Source organism: Orycteropus afer, unplaced genomic scaffold (assembly GCF_000298275.1).
Source record: "Orycteropus afer afer isolate SDZICR_OR568_19922 unplaced genomic scaffold, OryAfe1.0 scaffold00115, whole genome shotgun sequence".
NCBI lineage: Eukaryota > Metazoa > Chordata > Mammalia > Tubulidentata > Orycteropodidae > Orycteropus > Orycteropus afer.
The window spans coordinates 4,209,019-4,227,249 of NW_006921702.1; the positions used below are offsets into that span (position 1 = coordinate 4,209,019).

General features: G+C 37.7%; 1 protein-coding gene across 1 annotated transcript in view; it reads left to right on the forward strand.

Moving 5' to 3' along the window:
* Positions 1 to 1,098: 1,098 nt before the first annotated feature.
* Positions 1,099 to 18,231, forward strand: part of IKZF1 (IKAROS family zinc finger 1) — a 97,348-nt gene continuing 80,215 nt past the window's right edge. The window contains exons 1-2 of the mRNA XM_042781406.1: positions 1,099 to 1,138; positions 10,858 to 10,977. Of these exons, the coding sequence (XP_042637340.1) occupies positions 1,099 to 1,138; positions 10,858 to 10,977 (160 nt within the window). The remainder of the gene's footprint in view (positions 1,139 to 10,857; positions 10,978 to 18,231) is intronic.

Consider the following 18,231-nt stretch of genomic DNA (forward strand, 5'->3'; position numbering starts at 1 on the left):
CTGATTTAGATCCAGAAAATAAACTCAGTTTGCTAGTGAGTGACATTTCTTTTCTGAAAGTTATCTAGGTTGCTAGCAGAGCATAAATGAGCAGGTTTTGCTGAGGCTACACCTTCCCTGGCTACAGATTTCTAATCCACCGAGCTACCAGATGTCACTGACATCTTGAGATGCCACTTGAGATTCAGGCCAGCACTCCATATGCAAAAGCTAACAGTCCTTTATTTCTATCCCAGTAACATGCAGAGTTTTTCCCTGGTGTTTGTAGGAGTTTGCAGTGCAATCTATGGAGCATTCACTATTGTGACAGAAGAGCAACATCTACCCAGTTGCGCGTTTACTTGTTTTTAAACCAATCTGAGGAACAAGCCATCTGTCAGCAGAACAGGAAAGTTTGGGCCCCTCTTCTCTCCTGCACTGGTTTTGCTGGTATAGTAAGCTTCACTTCTCCCAGTGCAAGAGAGCTGGTGAAGTGTGAGGCAAGGGCCCTGAAAGAGTGAGGGACAAAGACGGAAGCACCGGCGTGGCCCATCTGCCAGGCTGGAGGTGTATTCATTATTGATAGAGGTAGTGCAGTTGCTGCTCAGATATGCAGCCCTGCCTGGGTAAATGAGACATTCTTCAACAAATTGCTTCGTTTTTTGATTGCTGATTGTACGCGTGTCACCAAGCTGACTCAAGGTTCATCGATGCATGCTCAGTAAATTAGAAAGAACATAACTATGGATCAGCCAAGAGAATGAATTCTGTGCCTACAATGACCCAGGGCCATTTAATTTTCTGCTTAATTTTGTTGCAGTCAGTTTGCATTTTGGGTTATTATGCAGTAGGAAATTAACAATAAATAACAAATTTGGTCCTCCTGTGCTTGTAATGATATTTTTATAAATCTTTGTAATGCTGTTTTTAAAAGGATCAAGGTCTGTGCCAGTCTGATACTCCAGCAAGTATGTGAGGAGGAAAATGTATTATTCTTGCAAGATAACCTTGTTGTTAAATAGCATATGGTTTCTTTATTTTTCTCTCTTTTTCATATATTATTAGTATTTTTCTTTAAACTAAAACCCCTTCCTCTTTTTCTCAGATATTCTAAGGACAATGGAAGCTGATGATGGTCAAGATATGTCCCAAATTTCAGGTGAGATTTTTAAAAGATACCTGTATGGGGAGATCATGAGGATTGCCCCACAGGATGCCAGAACTCAAGGTGCTTATTATGCTCATAAAAGAGGAAGAGGAGTTCTTCTGCCTAAGCAAAAACCAAGATGGACTTTCTATCTATATTTTACTTAACTCTTAGCAATTACCCCAATATGAAGACCTTAACAGAAAAATCTCCAAAATGAAATCAATTCTACTGTTAAATCTGGTAGTAACTTCTTGGGAAAGATTAAATATGCATTTGCACTCTGGGGAGAAATGGTTGATTGATCTGCCCTAAACGCCAAACATGTGCCATGGCCGTGTTTAAAAGTTAGAGAGAAGGAAGGGGAAGTAACTTGAAAAACATAGGAGTACAACTCAGAATACTTGTTAAACGTAGAAACATCAGTCCTCCCTTTTCCCATGTATTTTTTCTAGTAAATAATTGGAAATGACACCTAGAGATGGAGCATAGACTGTACTATTGGGTGACTAAGGGGGAGGAATCACCCCCTATCAGAACCTGTACAGTACACATATTCATTCATAGGTGCCAGAAGTCCACTTTCAGCCTGACCTTGTGCCAGACATGTGGGCTGCAGTGGCTTTCAGTAGGCTCTGGAAGTTGCAAGAGTTTATATTTTGGAGTTTCACAGATTCATCGTCAATCCCAGAAGGCTGGTCTGTCAATGTCATTTGTGCCTTTGCTGACACACCTCCAGTTTTTTCAAAGAAAAAAATCTTTGGCACATCCATGCTCTTTTTCATATAGCTCTTAAAAATGATGAAAATATGAATGTATTGGTATGGAAAGATGTCCAAGGTATGTGTTAAATTGAAAAAAAAAAAAAAGTTTCAGGATGGTGTGGAAAATATGATACCAGTCTTTACAAAGTAAACAAATCACTCAGACACACACACACAGAGTAGTGGAAGGAAGAGGTAAGATAGGGAGAAGGAGGTAGACTTTTGCTTTTCATCCACTTCCTTTCAGTATTATTTGATTTTTTTCCCCCTTAATTCATTTTGTTTCTTAACAAAAAAATCTGGTTATTTAAAAAAAAAAACAAAACTTTTTTTATAGCCTTTTTATGTGCTTTCTTTCTGCATCAACAGTGATAAATGTTTAGCTTCTAGATTAGTATTTTGTGTGATGAATTTGAAGAGAATGAGACTACTTTGATCAAAGGTCTACCCCTACAATGCCTACAATGAAAACAGAATGCTTTAGTCTAGGTAGCCATCTCTAGAATGTTTTGTAACAGGAACAGCTTGCCAAATTTCTGATCTCATCTCACAGTATCAGAAATAACAAAAGCCTCATTTTCCTCTGACATTTTTCTTGCCCTCTCTTAACTTCATGCTAAATACTTAATTCATCCTGTACTATGTCTTTTTTTTTTTTTAATTGTGATTTGGGTGAAGATTTACAGAGCAAATTCACTTTCCATACAGCAGTTCACATATACTTTGTCTCATGTCATTGACCACAGTTTACCACAATGCAACAGCTCCCCTCCCACTTCCTCCCCATAGTTACCTCTTCCCAGTGACCATCCCTCCGTACTCTCCTGCGCCCTGAGCCATCTCCCTGTGCATAAGCAGCCCTTCCTTCTCCCATGATTGTTCTCTCCAGGGCGTGTGTCTACTTGAGGTAAATGTTTAACTCACATGCCTGTACTTTGTTTGGCTGGAAACCACAGGTGTAGGTTCAATTCCAGACCTGAAGGGCAGCTAGGGGCCATAGTCTCAGTGGTTCCACCAGGCTCTATTGGACCAGCAAACCTGGTCCCAACCATCCTTTTTTTTTTTTTTTTTCCCTCCAAATGATTTTGAGTTTTGTTCCATATTGTTCTCCCTCTCTATCCAGGATCTCCTACATCCCTTCCAAGTGGATGACAGTGGTAGCCGGGCACCATCTAGTTCTTCTGGTCTTGTAGTTGTGTAGGTTACAGATTGGATGGTGTACCAGTCGTGGGGACTGATTGTTTCCATTAATTTTGGTTTTCTTCTTTCTTCTTTGCTCTTGACGAGGAGAGACCCATCGTTGCATCTAGATGGCAGCTTGCTAGCTTTTAAGATCCCAGTCACTACTCACCAAAGTAGGAGGTGGAACAATGTTTTGTATAGTATGTTATGCCAATTGAGCTTGATGTCCCCTGTAACCATGGTCCCAAGCCCTCAGGATCAACTGCTCTGGGTAGCTGGCTGTGGCCAAGCAGTGACCACAATCTAGCCCCTTGTCAGCTGTACTGTACACCTGGGGATTCTGATCATTCACATAAACTTATAGGACCATTGTCTGCCAACCCTATATATGATCTTGGATACACTCCCTCTTTCATAGACATACCTAATCGTTTAGCCTGTCCACCTATCTATCCATCCATATACCCATGTTTACCTTCACTGAGAACTCAGTACTGTATATGCAAAAGGGTTCATATTTGTTGTCTGTACTTCCCATGTACCTCTCTATGTCTTTCTCATCCTCAGTGCTGCCATATTGGTCACTCACATTTGGTATGTTGCCTTTCTCTTCACCCAAATCAATATTTATCACTATCTATCTAACAGCAGTCCCTCCCCTCCCCTCCCACGCCTGGTAACCAACAAAGAAAATTTCCTTCAATAGATAAACCTTTCCTTAATTTTTACAGTAACGGACTAATACCATATTTGTCCTTTTGTGATTGACTTATTTCACTCAGCATAATGTCCTCCAAGTTCATCCATGTTATGCGGTGTTTTGCAGATTCTACATTATTCTTTAGCGTTGCATAGTATTCTATTGTGTGTATGTACCATAGTTTGGTTATCCACTCCTCAGCTGATGGACATCTAGGTTGTTTCCATCTTTTGGCTATTGTAAATAGTGCTGCGATGAACATGGGTGTGCATATATCTGTTCTTGTCATGGCTCTTACTTCTTTAGGGTATATACCTAGTAATGGGATGGCTGGATCAAATGGTATTTGTATTTCCAACTTTTGAAGGAATCTCCATACTGTTTTCCACAATGGTTGTACCATTTTACAGTCCCACCAGCAGTGTATGAGAGTCCCAATCTCTCCAGAACCTCGCCAGCATTTGTTATTTTCTACTATGTCTTTTTTAAAGGAGAAGGTAGCCAGGGGTGAGGGCAAGAATGAAGGGAGCCCTCATTACACAAGACTTCCTGAAAAAATAAACTTGTTTTTGGTTGAAAAAGATTTAAAGTTTGATCAGAAATTTAGTTTGTATATACTTAGCAAAGGAGTTAATATTTCTAAAACATTAATAACACTTTGATTTATGCTGAACTTTGTGCATCCTAAACAGTGCTTACAGTTGTGTCATTTTAATAGAGGAAAGATTCAAGGATACTTTTTCTTTTTCTTGAAATGAGATTGCTGCTTCTCCAATTAAACCAACCATCACAGCACTTTTTTTTTTTTCCATTTCCAAAATTGGGGGAAGTGGGCAGTTAGTTATGGAATAAGGATGTACATTCAGATAAACAGTAGCTAACATTTTTATATGAAATATAAAGTAATATGTTACTAAGTCAATCTCTTTTCCCATGAAATTATACAACACTGTTATGTTCTTTCTGTAAGAAAGGAAAAACAATAAATTTCCTCTGTTGGACCATTTGAAATTGCCATTTTTATGGGTAAAAAATTTTCAAATACCAGCAGTTTCATATGGTTCAACCTGATATACGTGAAATACTCTCTTGAAAAAAAGGAGAAATATTTAATATCTGACTAGTTGTTTCCTCCCTAGGATATATCCTAAATGTGGACTGTTTCTTGGTTTACAGCATCTTTCAGATAGTAGATGCCCACATAAATTTATTGACATGGGTCACATGGTTGGCAGGAGACACATGTATGTGGGGAGTTGTTGTTGTTGTTGTTATGTGCCATCGAGTCGGCCCCAACTCATAGCGACCCCTCCTTGGGTTTTCGAGGCAGTATCACTATGAAAGTAGATTGCCCATCCTTCCTTCTGAGAAGTGGCTGGTGGGTTTGAACTGCCAGCCTTCTGGTTAGCAGTCAAGTGCCTTAGGCACTATATCTAAATGCAAGCTGTAGTTCATTTAGGGTATGTCTTACCAATTCATTTGGTAAGTTTTCTTCCTTTTCTCCATCCCCCCTTTCCTCCTTTCCTTCCTTCTTCCTTGCCTTCCTTTTTTATCTTTATTTTTATTTTTTATTTTTCAGTAGTCTTTCAAAAGACTACTAATGTGTGTGCGTTATTTTTCATTTTGTTTCTATAGCAAGAGTTAGTGTGTTGTAGGAGAGAGTAATCAGGAGACCTGTCCCATCTCTGCCCCCATCTGTGTCCCTTCTCTGCTCTCAACTATGGGAACTAAGACAGTTTTCTCTACCTCGTGGACCACTGTAGTTACCATTTGTAACATAAGAGTGTTGAACGAGTTGCTTTTTAAGGTCCTCTGGCTCCTCTGACACTAAATACATCTGGATGTTTTCTAAATGGTATTAATAATGTGTTTGTTGGAATCAGCAAGTAAGAAATGTACTCTCTAGACATATATGGGAGCTCTGGTAGCATAGTGCCTAAGGCACTTGACTGCTAACCAGAAGGCTGACGGTTCAAACCCACCAGCCACTCCTTGGAAGGAAGATGGGGCAATCTACTTCCGTAGTGATACTGCCTCGGAAACCCAAGGAGGGGTCGCTACGAGTCAGGTCCGACTTGATGGCTCATAACAATAACAACAACAGACATATATAGTCTACTTAGGGAAATAAGGCTCACATAAGTAACAATGAAAATATTTTATCTAGTCAATTATAGTAAGTAACATTGAATGCTTCATATTTATCAGACACTATCATAAGCATTTGTCTCTTTCAACCTTATTAGAATGCAATGAAGAATATACAGCTATTATTTTCAAACTATAGGGAGCTAAGGTACAGAGAATTTAAGAAACTGACCAGAAGTCAGCCCATGGTCTCTGGGATACAAACTTCTCCACTATTCTATAGAGTTGAGAATCTGTATTCTGAGTTTTTATTTACTACAGGAAATGTTTTCTCCTGAATGAATATATGATAAAAACTCATGCATTTCAGTGAAATATAGTCTACTTGAAAATTAATTAGCTTGCAATTGATAAGCTAATTGTATAATATTAGCATCTAGTTTGCCCAAAAGTCTCATAGGTAATGTGTTATTTGAAATGTAACCAGAAAAAGCCAGTTGCCATCAAGTTCATTCTGACTCATGGAGATCCAATGTGCGCAGAGCAGAACTGCTTCATAGAGTTTTCAATGCGTATGATCTTTTGGAAACAGATTACCAGGTCTTTTTCCCAAGGTGCCTCTAGTGAGTTTGAATTGCCAGCCTTTCAGTTAGTAGTCAAGCACTTAATGATTTGTGCCACCCAAGAACTACATTTGAAACATAGGAACTAGGAAAATTAAGTGTAAACTGGGTGTATTTATAGTTTAGCCAGAACTTTCTTTCATTTTCCTGAGTAAGTAAAATTTTATTGTACCTCCTAAATTACTCCATTTAAATCATGATTTCTTGCTGTCTACAACACAGTATGTTTGCATATACCATTATATGTGCACTTTGAGAAAATAAGGGCCTTTGGCCATATGTTTATATAGTAAGTTATAGTTTACAATATAAAACCATAAGTTTATTTAGTGTATTCAAGTTCATGTACATTTTTGTATTTTATCTTCACAACACTCTGTGAGTGAGCCCAAACTTGTGTTTTTTACTCACATGAAGAAAGAAGTAGTTTGTCTCGAGGTCCCTTAAGTCATATAATTGATCAAGCCAGAAGTATGTCCAGGGTCAACTAACTCCCAGTCATCTTGTCCTAATATTCCTGATGTGTTTACTCGATTTAATAATTTTCTCTTTATAATCTTTGGTATAGTTTTCACATTTAAAATGGTTAAATGGCCAAGTTTTTTAAAAAATCGACATATGAAATTGTTTTTGTCCCCATGAAGGTTTTTGTGAAGTGGTACATTTTCAGCATAAAATCTCCAGCAGCAAGAGAATGCAAGGGTCCCAGGGCACAAAGACATGGTTAATGTCCAGGCAACTATTACTCAAACTGCAGGGGCTTTTAAGCAAATCAGATGACTTCTTAAAAACAATCCCTAAGTTAAGGCCAGAGAAGGTTGAATTAAAAAGGCTCTTGGAGGGCATGTAAATATATAAATATATAACTTTGCTATATTCCAGTTCTAACTGGTTGTCACTGTACACACTGAGGCTAATTTTTATTCCCCCTTCTCTCCATGTGTTCCTTCTGCATAGAGAGCTTCTATTGATCAAGTCTGACCCATGGCATTTCAGCTTCATGAGCCCTACTGTTTTTATTATTCCTTTTTTTTTTTTTTTCCCTACATAGAGAAAACAAAAGTTCTGAGATGTAAGACCAGGGAAACTGCATAACTAGCATTTAATTCATGCATGAAATCCACCAGACTGGTAAAATGCTTAAGAAGCCTATCTACTGTTTATGAACATCCTCATCAATGTGTAGTTGATCTTGCCACCTAGTAGAATGGTTAAATTAAAAAATAATAATAATAGCAAGTATTCGAGAATTATTTGGATGTATTTTGGCATGAACTGAGAAAAAAGTCAGGCACTCCTTCATGGGATAAGAACTCATTTTTTATGATTACCTGTGTTCCAAAGTGCTATGAATATTTAAATTGGTCCCAAAGCATAGTGGAGTACTCCAGCATTATAATTGGAAAGATTATAAGAAATATGTCATCCTGTGACAGCTTTTTAAACATAGAACACACAAGCACATACCACACACTCAGTAAATATTTAGCCATTGGGTTAGTTTGTTAGGGCAGTCATCTTCACTGTGAGCTCTATGGAGGTACCTTAAGAGTTCCTCAAGAAGGCAAGCAGCTTGGATCTCTTGATCTTCCAGTCTCCCCACCCTGCGATGACCCCCCTTTAAATGGAATGTTTGTCTTATAAAATTCTATGTGAGATTCTTTGCACAAAAAAAGAAAAGTCCTCTGACATTCTCCCTCACCAAAGTCCCCAGTGTGTGAAACTGCTGCTCTAGACCAGTCATTTTATAAAAAAATAAGATTTGTCAAATGGCTCCATATACCTGCTATATTCGCTGATTCAGAGTTTTTCCTCATTTATGAGATAATTTGTGAAAATAATACTATAACATTTACCTGCCATTACTTTTAAGGTGTTCTATTTGCGGCAATGAAAATTATTACTGACATAATGCACATTTACAATGCTTTAGTGTAATATGAGCACTTTTAATCAATTTTTCTCTGGCCTTTTGCTTTTCTTTGGGAAATTCTTGTAGTCTTGACCCATCGTAACTATTCATCTTGTATTGGCTATCCAAATATACCCAATAATGCTCTTTCTGAAAATATGCCAATCGTGGTAATTACAACTAAGCTGGAATAATAAATTGTGATGTCTGTTTCCTAGAGAATGCAATGCTATTCCCCATAGCATAGACTCAGTGTCTGTGGAGGTTCTATTTTAAATTATTCCAGTAAAAGTTGTTTGGTATATTGGCAGTGATTGTACAGGTCTTGCCAATCCTCTAAAATGTTGGTATCACTCTTGCAGGACATTTATTCAAACAAATAAGGACATTTTTGCACTTTATCTAGACATGTTTATTAGGCACTTGAACACTTGCCTCATCATTTGCACACTTTCCCAAAAGTCTGGATTTGTCTATGTGGAAATCTCATTTTACTTGTCAACCAAGTTGTCATCTGAGTCACAAATATGAATTTTTAGTCTAATAGTCCTTCTTTAGGATCTTAATCAAGAAGGAACAGGAAGTTATATTGCATTATTTTGTATCCACTTAGGTCTTTATCAGCTATTTCTTACATGTAGTTTATGTCTCAAAATTCAATTTTAAATTAAGTCTAAAAGGTAGAAGCTACAGGAGACAGGTTTCAACTTAAGTAGAAAAGGCATTTTTCTATCACTCATGACTTCCAAGTCTTGGATTCCTTGAAGTAGGAGTGAATCCCCATTATTGAAGGCTCTGGTCAAACCTAATTCTAGCTAAGTCAGAATAAGTAAATCTTACTCTCTTTGGTAAATTCTACTTTAAAAAGTATAAGCAATGATAGCAGTTGTGTGGACTTTGTTTTACTTTCCTATTTTAGTGATGAAAGTTGATGTTGGCACACTTTCTTTGATGCAGGGAAGTAATCATTTTCACAGCAGGCATGAGATTTCCTATCCATTCTCCTTTCCAAACTTCTTCTCTACCAAGTTAAATCAATTTAGGCAGTTAGCAAAACATTCCATAGCTGGTGTCCTTAAAGAAAATAAATATGAGGGGATGTATGGTAACGCAAGACTGAAGGAGGAAAATTAGAACTACCGTCCAGAAGAAAAATATGGCAAAACATGTCAGGAGCCCTAAAAATGTAGATGCCTTTTAACCTAGCTATAACATTCCTGGAAATTTATACTATGATGATTATTAAGGATATGTGAAAATGTGTTTAATAATTTTAAAAATGTTGGTAAAAAATACAGATTCAAAAATACAAAAAAGGATTCATATAAATCCTATCTAGCTGTGCAATGGAGTATAACACAGCCAGTATAAATAAAATAAACTAGCATAGATAGATGTTCGTAAGGCATTAAATGCCAAAATCCTTTAAAAGCACAATTTATTTTGAAAAAGAAAATGCATCACCACGTTATCAATAATATATAAGTGTATACACATATTGATTGAAATCAAAGATTTCATATTACTTAGTTCCACAATCAACACCAATGGAAGCAGCAGTTAAAAAATCAGATGGCATATTGCACTGGGCAAATCTACTGCAAAAGACCTCTTTAAAGTGCTGAAGAGCAAAGATGCCTCTTTGAAGACTAAAGTGCGCCTACCCCAAGCCATTGTATTTTCAGTCACCTCATATGCATGTGAGAGCTGGAAAATGAATAAGGAAGACCGAAAAAGAGTTGAGGCTTTTGATTGGTGTTGGCAAAGAATATTGAAAGTACCATGTATTACCAAAAGAATGAACAAATCTGTCCTGGAAGAAGTGCAGCTGGAATGCTCCTTATAGGTAAGAATGGCCAGACTTTGTCTCACCTACTTTGGTCATGTTGTCAGAAGCAACTATTCCCTGGAGAAGGATATCATACTTGCTAAAGTGCATGGTCAATAGAGAAGGGGAAGGCCCTCAACGAGATGAATTGACACAATGGCTTCAGCGATGGGCTCAGGTATAGAAAGGATTGTGAGGCTGGCACAGGACTGGTAATATTTCGTTTTGTTGTACATAAGGTCGCTATGAGTCAGAGCCAACTGGAGAGCACTAACAAAAGTACACATATACACATTGCATAATTTTAGTAGTGTTTATCTCTAGGATTGGTATTATTTTTTTCCTTTTTTGCATCTATATTCTCCTTTCTCATCCTTCTGTAAACATCCCTTATCCCTACCACACCCCATTTTTTCTCTTTCTTTTCCTTTCTCTCTTCTTGGCAATAACTATTTTTTTATAAACAGAAAAATGTATGTTCCCCCAGTAGAGATGCATTAACTCAATCCAGTCATCACCTTCTTATGAGGCCTCACTCTCTCTAACCAAGCCCAAACACCTTGTGCTTCCTTGGGGCCCTGCCCTACTGGTGACAACAGGCCATCAGAACTCAAGCTGCTACTTATCTCCTCAGGGAAGGAAAGCCCTCCCATAAGTGATAATCCTGATGATGGTGATGAGCCCATGCCTGTTCCTGAGGACCTGTCCACCACTTCTGGAGGGCAGCAGAATTCCAAGAACGAGAGAGGTGTGGGTAAGTCAGCTGATCCTGGTATCCTTTTTACAGGCTATGAGTGTATGCTCTCCTCCTGTGAAATCTGTGTCATGAGTCTTACTTGCTGTTTTCCCTCCACCATTGTTTTAAGGAAACATGTTATAAAGATCAGCAGAATGGGGCCCCTTTGTCTGAGAGAGGACAGATACTCAAAGTTTAGTGTAGCTAAGAGACCCACATGCACCAAATGAAGAAGCCGACGAGTAAATCCTGCCATCTGGGCACAAACATCACTGTCCTCTGTATTCACTGTGCTTTCAGGAATAGCAAATGTTATAGATTGCATATAGTGAGAAAAATATGTCTTATGTGTTGTGGCAGTAAAACTATTTATTTTTAGAGCTTTAGGTAGGGGAGCCATATCTGACCATTTTATGGTATTCCTTTAAGCAATAAGAATAGTGCTTAAATGTCAAATTTAACTGTTATAAATGGAAGCTTTTTTAATGTAAAGAAAAAAATCTAGATTTTATAACTTAGCAAACATTTACATACCCTTTTCGTTAAAAGAGTGGGCATAGGAGCATCAGCATTCTCCTCAGTGTTTAACTTACAGTGCTACATTTTATGCTTAGAAAACTTAATCGATCCCTCTTCATTGTAAGAAAACAGAGGCCCAGAGATGTTGAGTAAATTAACCAAAGTCAAATAGCATAGTCAGAATGAGAATCCCATTTTCTGACTCAGAGTAGTTTTCATTCCATTATACCACAATTTCATGAGCTAATGAGTCAACAGTTCCTTAGAATATCTTTTATATATATATATATATATATATATATATATATATATATATATATATATATATATATATATATATATATATATATATATATCATAAAGCGTATATGGGGAAAAATGGGTCACATGGTGGATCAGCTACATGAGCCTCCACAGCCAGAGGGCAGACATATGTCAAGTTCTCAGGGTTATGAATGTTACCACAGTCCTCTGTCTATAAGACATCCTGATGCAATAGGTAAGAAATAATATTTTGAGAGTTTCCGTGTCTTAGAAACCAAGCTGCCTTTGGGTATAATGGTCATATATATGTGTATGTGTGTATATGTATACAGACATACTCATATAAGTATACATATATTCAATTATATATGTATATTCAATTTATACACATACATATATTTAATTTAGTTGCACAACCAAATAGGGATTGTGTGAATAAACCAAGAAAATAAGTACATTGATCAATTATTTTCCTATGAGAAAATGACTTCTCTTTAGAGAAAGGTAGGTGGGCAGAGCAGTAACATTTTGAATCATGTAGGACAGCTACATTAATCATTTCAGGGTTTTCCAAAATTGAGACATAGAAGAACATGCTTTTTTAAATTTACATGTTTATGTCTATGATTGTCTACTATTTATTGCAAGGGATCCTTGTTTTATCACCCTGTGCTACTATAAAGGTTCCTTTCAAGACACATTTATATAAATTAGAAAGGCAATCAAAATTAAAATATTACGCTGATGAGAGAACATGTATGATAAAAATTTACAAAGGTGGTTTATGAATGGCTGAAATTTGTGCAGTCCTGTGTAAACTTACCTGAAGACACAAAACAAGGGGCTCAGAGACCAGGAGACAAAGAAATTATATGGATTCGTGAACCGTTCCAATGAACTAATGACCCAGATATCAGAGATGGGCACCTTGGGGTCATTATAGAGAAACTTGGTGGGCTGTCACTGAAATCACTATGAAGCATAATCACTGTGTGGGCATCCTTTAGAGAACTGAAAGTAAGGCTAGTTCCTGGAGAGTAACAAGCATACAGAGTTTACTTTAGGTAAATCAATCATTTTTAGAAGTGTCTTGAAAATATGTTAAAATATTACCCTTTATGAACTTCACATTGTTGATATTTATCCCATGGTAAGAGATCATCAAAAAATTCCTGAGTAGTTACCATTTTGTGTTCCACTTGTTCAGATTGAGCTCTAAGTTCTGGCATTTACGAAGCACGGTTGTTATTTTGGTGTTTGGGATGGGTTTGGTATTTCCTGTGGCCTCCTCTCAGTGTTCCCTTATCATATATGACATGAAATGTATTCTGCTTTTTCTTTCAGGATATAGTTTTTATAACATATGAATTTCTGAATTTTGAATTTTAAAATCTGGATAAACTTCTTTGCTTGGTTTGTAAATAGCAGTAGACATATCCACTGTGAAGCAGGCCAGGCAAACAACCATTTGAACATTTGACCTGTGCACAGAGACAGTTTCCCAGATTGTCTTCTCTCTAGGGAGACTGGGCAGTCAAAGGAGTTATGGATTACTGCAGTGAAACCAGAATATGCAAAAGCCCAGGTGACATACCTAAAAGGACAAACCATGGTCTAGAGGAGGCAGAAGTTTGAGGAGAGAAAGTGAGTGAGTGAGAGGATCCCAGAGGACCAAATGGTACAGACTTCGAAGAAAGAATTAACTACTCTTCACAGCAACCACGTTTTAGAAACCATTGTTTGAGTGTTTTAAACATACCAACTAGCTTTGGTATTTAATACCATGTTCTTATCAAAGCAATTGGTAAGATGTAGCATTTAAATAAATGAAATATGCATATAACATAAGTACATAGTATAAAAAGGTATGGGAAACTGGTAAATCACAGGAAATAGATTTGAAGTCATATTTCATCAGTGCCATGGGAATAAGCCAGAGAGTAGCAAGAGTGTAAAACGACAGACAACAGGAAACCAGAAGAAACCCCTCCCTTGCCCAAAAGTAGTAAGAAACACAGGAGGAAGTAGTAGGAAACCCAGTTGTTGAAATGTTAGATGTGTAAATGGGGTGGAAGGAACATGGTGTGAAGGCAGACTGAAAGAAAATGTATCTTAGAGACAGCAGCACTCAGTTCAATTCCCCTTCTCTGACCATGGGCCTCTGGGCAACGTTCTTAGCTTCCCTCAGCCTCAATTTCCTCATTTTTACAGTAGCAATAACAAGTAAATACATCTCACAAAGTGGTTTTGAGTGTTAAAAGTAAATGATGCAAACATACTTTGCTGGAGACAGAGTAGCAAAGACATAAAGGAAAAAAGGACAGGAGGATGTAACTTGTATGAAACAGAGGGTTTAAAGATATATGAAAAGGATAAAGGAATCTGTTGTGCTATTACATGAAAGAAGGAAAAGAAAGAATAGGTAATATTGCAGTACCAAGGAAGAAGAGGGATTTACTAATTAAAAAAAGAAAAATGATCCATAGAATGAGTAAACTTAAGACAGAGTGGAGGGATTAACTAGAATAGGGCAGGACCAGGGACCACCCCTAGAGCCAAGCTAAAGTCAAGGGCATTAGCTATTATTATTAAAATTTCAAGGAGAAATAGTGGGAAGGAAAGTGTGGAAACGTATTTGGTGATAATAAACCATTGGGGTATCTGTTAAAACAGTTGACCAGGGTTGCTTTTGAACAGCTGTGGAGCCAGTCCTATAAAGTAACTCCAGTAGCGCCATACAGCTTTAGATAAGGCTCTGGTAGCATAGTGGCTAAAGCACTTGACTGCTAACCAGAAGGCTGGTGGTTCAAACCCACCAGCCACTCCTCGGAAGGAAGGTTGGGCAGTCCTACTTCCGTAGTGATACTGCCTCGGAAACCCAAGGAGGGGTCGCTATGAGTCAGGGCCGACTCGACGGCACATAACAACAACAGCAACAATCTCAGCAAGAAGGTGGTCACATAGTAATAAACAACTTAGTGGGAAATGGTAGAATCAAATGCCTGTGACAGGGGAGAAGGGTTTAGTACCTGATATGATAGGAATATTCCAAGAAAGAGAAAGAATAGCTTCTCACCTCATTGCCTCTTCCAGTTTTGAAGACCCACTGTAGGTCTTATATAGATATGTCTTCCAGATTTAAAAAAAGAGAGAGGGAGAGAGGGATGGAAACACAGGTGTCGAGAAGTAAGGCAGAGTCAAGACCATAGTCCTTATTTGGCTTCCATTTTCTTCTAGGAAATAAGAAGGAAATAGAATTCTTCCAGAATTAGAAGGAAGAAGGATATAGAGTATAGCATGAGGTACTTAAGCGAGATGCAAAGGAGGACTTTCTGGCATGAGGAATTCAGTCAACAAAATGGTTTATTTAATGAAATTATACCTTTTTCTGAAGCGATGCTTTTTAAAAATGAAAGAAATCTCATTTCTCTGAAGTGGTTGTGTATGAAACTGCTCAAAGCAGAAGAGGTACTCGGTGACCTCTTAATGTGTAACCCCAATTTTACTCTATAAACTATCATCCTCATATTAGAAAAGTGGGAAATGGATTGGCATTTATGGTGAAAAATGTTGACTAGGAGATTTTAAAGAACTCTGGTGGCATAGTGGTTAAAGCATTCAGCGGCTGACAAAAAGGTCAGCAGTTCAAAACCACCAGTCACTCTGTGGGAGAAAGATGAGGCAGTCTGCTTCCCTAAAGATTTACAGCCATGTGGGACAGTTCTACTCTGTCCTGTAGGGTTGCTGTGAGTCAGAATAGACTCAGTGGCATTGGTGTTTTGTTTTTGTTTTTGTTTTTAGATCTTAAAAATGTTTCATTTCATCAGGATTTCTAAAGAGCAGATAAGTTTATATAAAAAACAAAAACAAAGAAATCTTGTTTTTTTTCATTTATTCATTAAGCCTTACATTTCTTCCTTGTTTACGTCATGAATTTTTGTTACATCACTAACTTGTTCTCTCTCGATTTATGCACATTTCTTTGTGCTAATGTTAACCAAGGTTCTCTGTCACTAGAATCCTATTGACAACAAACAAGTCTAGAGGTGCATTCCCAACTTCAGGAATGCAGAGATGGTGGCTGTGAACTGGGTGATTTCAGACACAAGATAATGTGGTAATGATGAGGGACTGCCACTTGAATGCAGATGGTAATCATGGAAGACTGAAACAAAGGAAAGAGATGTAAGACTAGAGGATATAGCACAAAGTTAGAGGCACACCCTTGTTAGAGTTTGATGCCCACCTCTGTAAAGAGTTCAGAGTACAGTAATTCCCTGGGGTTACAAATGGATAACTTGTACATACCCTTTAATTTTATGTAAATTTTCGCTCACTTTGAAATGATTGAACCAGCCCCTACTTGCAATCACCTCACTTGCTGCATATGCTACTTTAAAATCATTGAAAAGACTTTGAGCCTTTTCTTGACCTACAGTAAGGCTAAATGAGAATCATATGCACCTGTTCTGATTTACCTACAAATTCAACTTAAAGACACAAACAAACAAACAAACAAAAACACCTAGGACAGAAGCATAGTAATGCTGAGTTAGAAAGATGATCTACACAAGCTCGTAGGAGATGGTTGAATCAGCGGAAGAGCTCATACTGATATGAGTTTGAACAGAACTTAACAAATGACTTGGCAACATGAATAGATAATCCGGGCAGTCTTAGGTAATAGTTACTCTTATGTAGAAGGAAATGTAATGATTGGCAGGGGTTTGAATACAGGAAGATTATGTATAATGTATATACCTCTTTATATTCTAGAAAGGTTTCTTGGGTGATACAGATAATTTGCAGTTGACTCCTAACCTAAATGTTGGTAGTCCAAACCCACTCAGCAGTGCTGTAGAAGAAAGCCCTGGTGATTTTCTTCATAAAGATTACAGAAAAATAAATAAATAAATAACCTTATGGAGCAGTTTTACTCTGTAACACATGTGGTTGCCAAGAGTTGGAATTGACTTAACAGTTACAGAAGGCTTGCATTCTAGAATGTGCTTCTTTTGCCTTTACTCACTAAGTGACCCACTTCTGCAGGGATGTGTGGTGATAGTGTATTTTAGGACTTAATTATACCTTGAAGTTCATTACACATGGGGCTCTGTATTCTGTGAGGGCTCTGAGAGGCATTCACAGCACTAATGTACAGACCTGTGGATCCTTCAGTTTGATTCACTTTAGCAAAAGTTGAAAAAAGAAAAGGCAAAAAAAAAAAAAAAATCCAGAATTTATCCCTGGAATCCAGAAAAATGACTGTTTAAAAAGCACCAATCTTCCTTTTTGACTTTCGATAGAAATAATAATTCCTTACCTCAGTCATGAGTTCTAGGACTGAAGTAAGAATTTACATTTCTCAGAGCCCCTGGTAGTGCAAAAGGTAAATGCAGACAGCTGCTAACTGAAAGGTGGGGGGTTCCAGTCTATCCAGAGGTGTCTTGAAAGAAAGGCCTGGCATTCTACTTCTAAAAAAAAAGACACACTTAAGAACACATCTTGTTTATAACCTGGGGTCTGCCTATGAAGTTTAAAAAAAAAAATCACCTAGGTCAGAAGCATAATAATGATGAATTAAGAAGATGATTTACACAAGCTCATAGGAGATGGTTGAATCAGTGGAAGAGCTTACACTGATATGGGGTAATACATAGTTCTGCTGTGACATACATGAAATCTCCCTAGTCCATGGCAACTGGATGGCAACTGGAGGTAACACATTTTCATTGATTAGACTGGTTCCAAAATCTCACATTCTTTTTAAAGTTTTATACGGGATATCAAGACAATTCTGAGGTGTACTGAAGTTAGATGCACAGTCTAGTACTGCTCAGACAGCCTGTGAGTGCAGAGGAGCTCTTCACCATGGAGCGAAAGCTGTGGGCTTGGGTCTAACTAAAGATTGGGCAGCTGTCTTTTGGGTAGGATACCAAGGCTGCTTATCTAATCAGCAGTTAGAGGAAGTCATTTTTATCTGTAAAATGCATCTCTTCTGAACCGATAAACCCCATTTTTGCTAGGGAGAAGCATTATCTAGCAGCATCTGAGCACTGGCTGCAGCTGAGCTCCAGCATGCTCAAATATGAAGTGCTCTGTGAAAGGAGTTTCAGCAGAAAACTTTACTGAGCTCCAAGTGGCTGGGTATCTTGGCTTTTGTATTTTGTTCCCTTTGAGGAAAAATTGAAAGTATATTATTTGAAGTCTTGTTCGTCTCCTATTTTTAGTTCCTTATTCCACTTCATTATTGAATTATGAGGCAAATATTTAAAATCCTGTATTATTCACCTTGCAGTTTACTTACTATCCCTCTTTTAGAATGCTTCAGGAAGCAGTAGGTATTGCCACCATGAACACACCCAAATCAAAATGACTCCAGTTGTAATGCCTCTCATTTTCCTCTCACTCTCAAAGGTGAGTCTCCCAAAAGTAGCCCAAAAGGGTGGTGGAAGCAAAAGCCAAAACGTAGAAGATTGTATGTGTTGC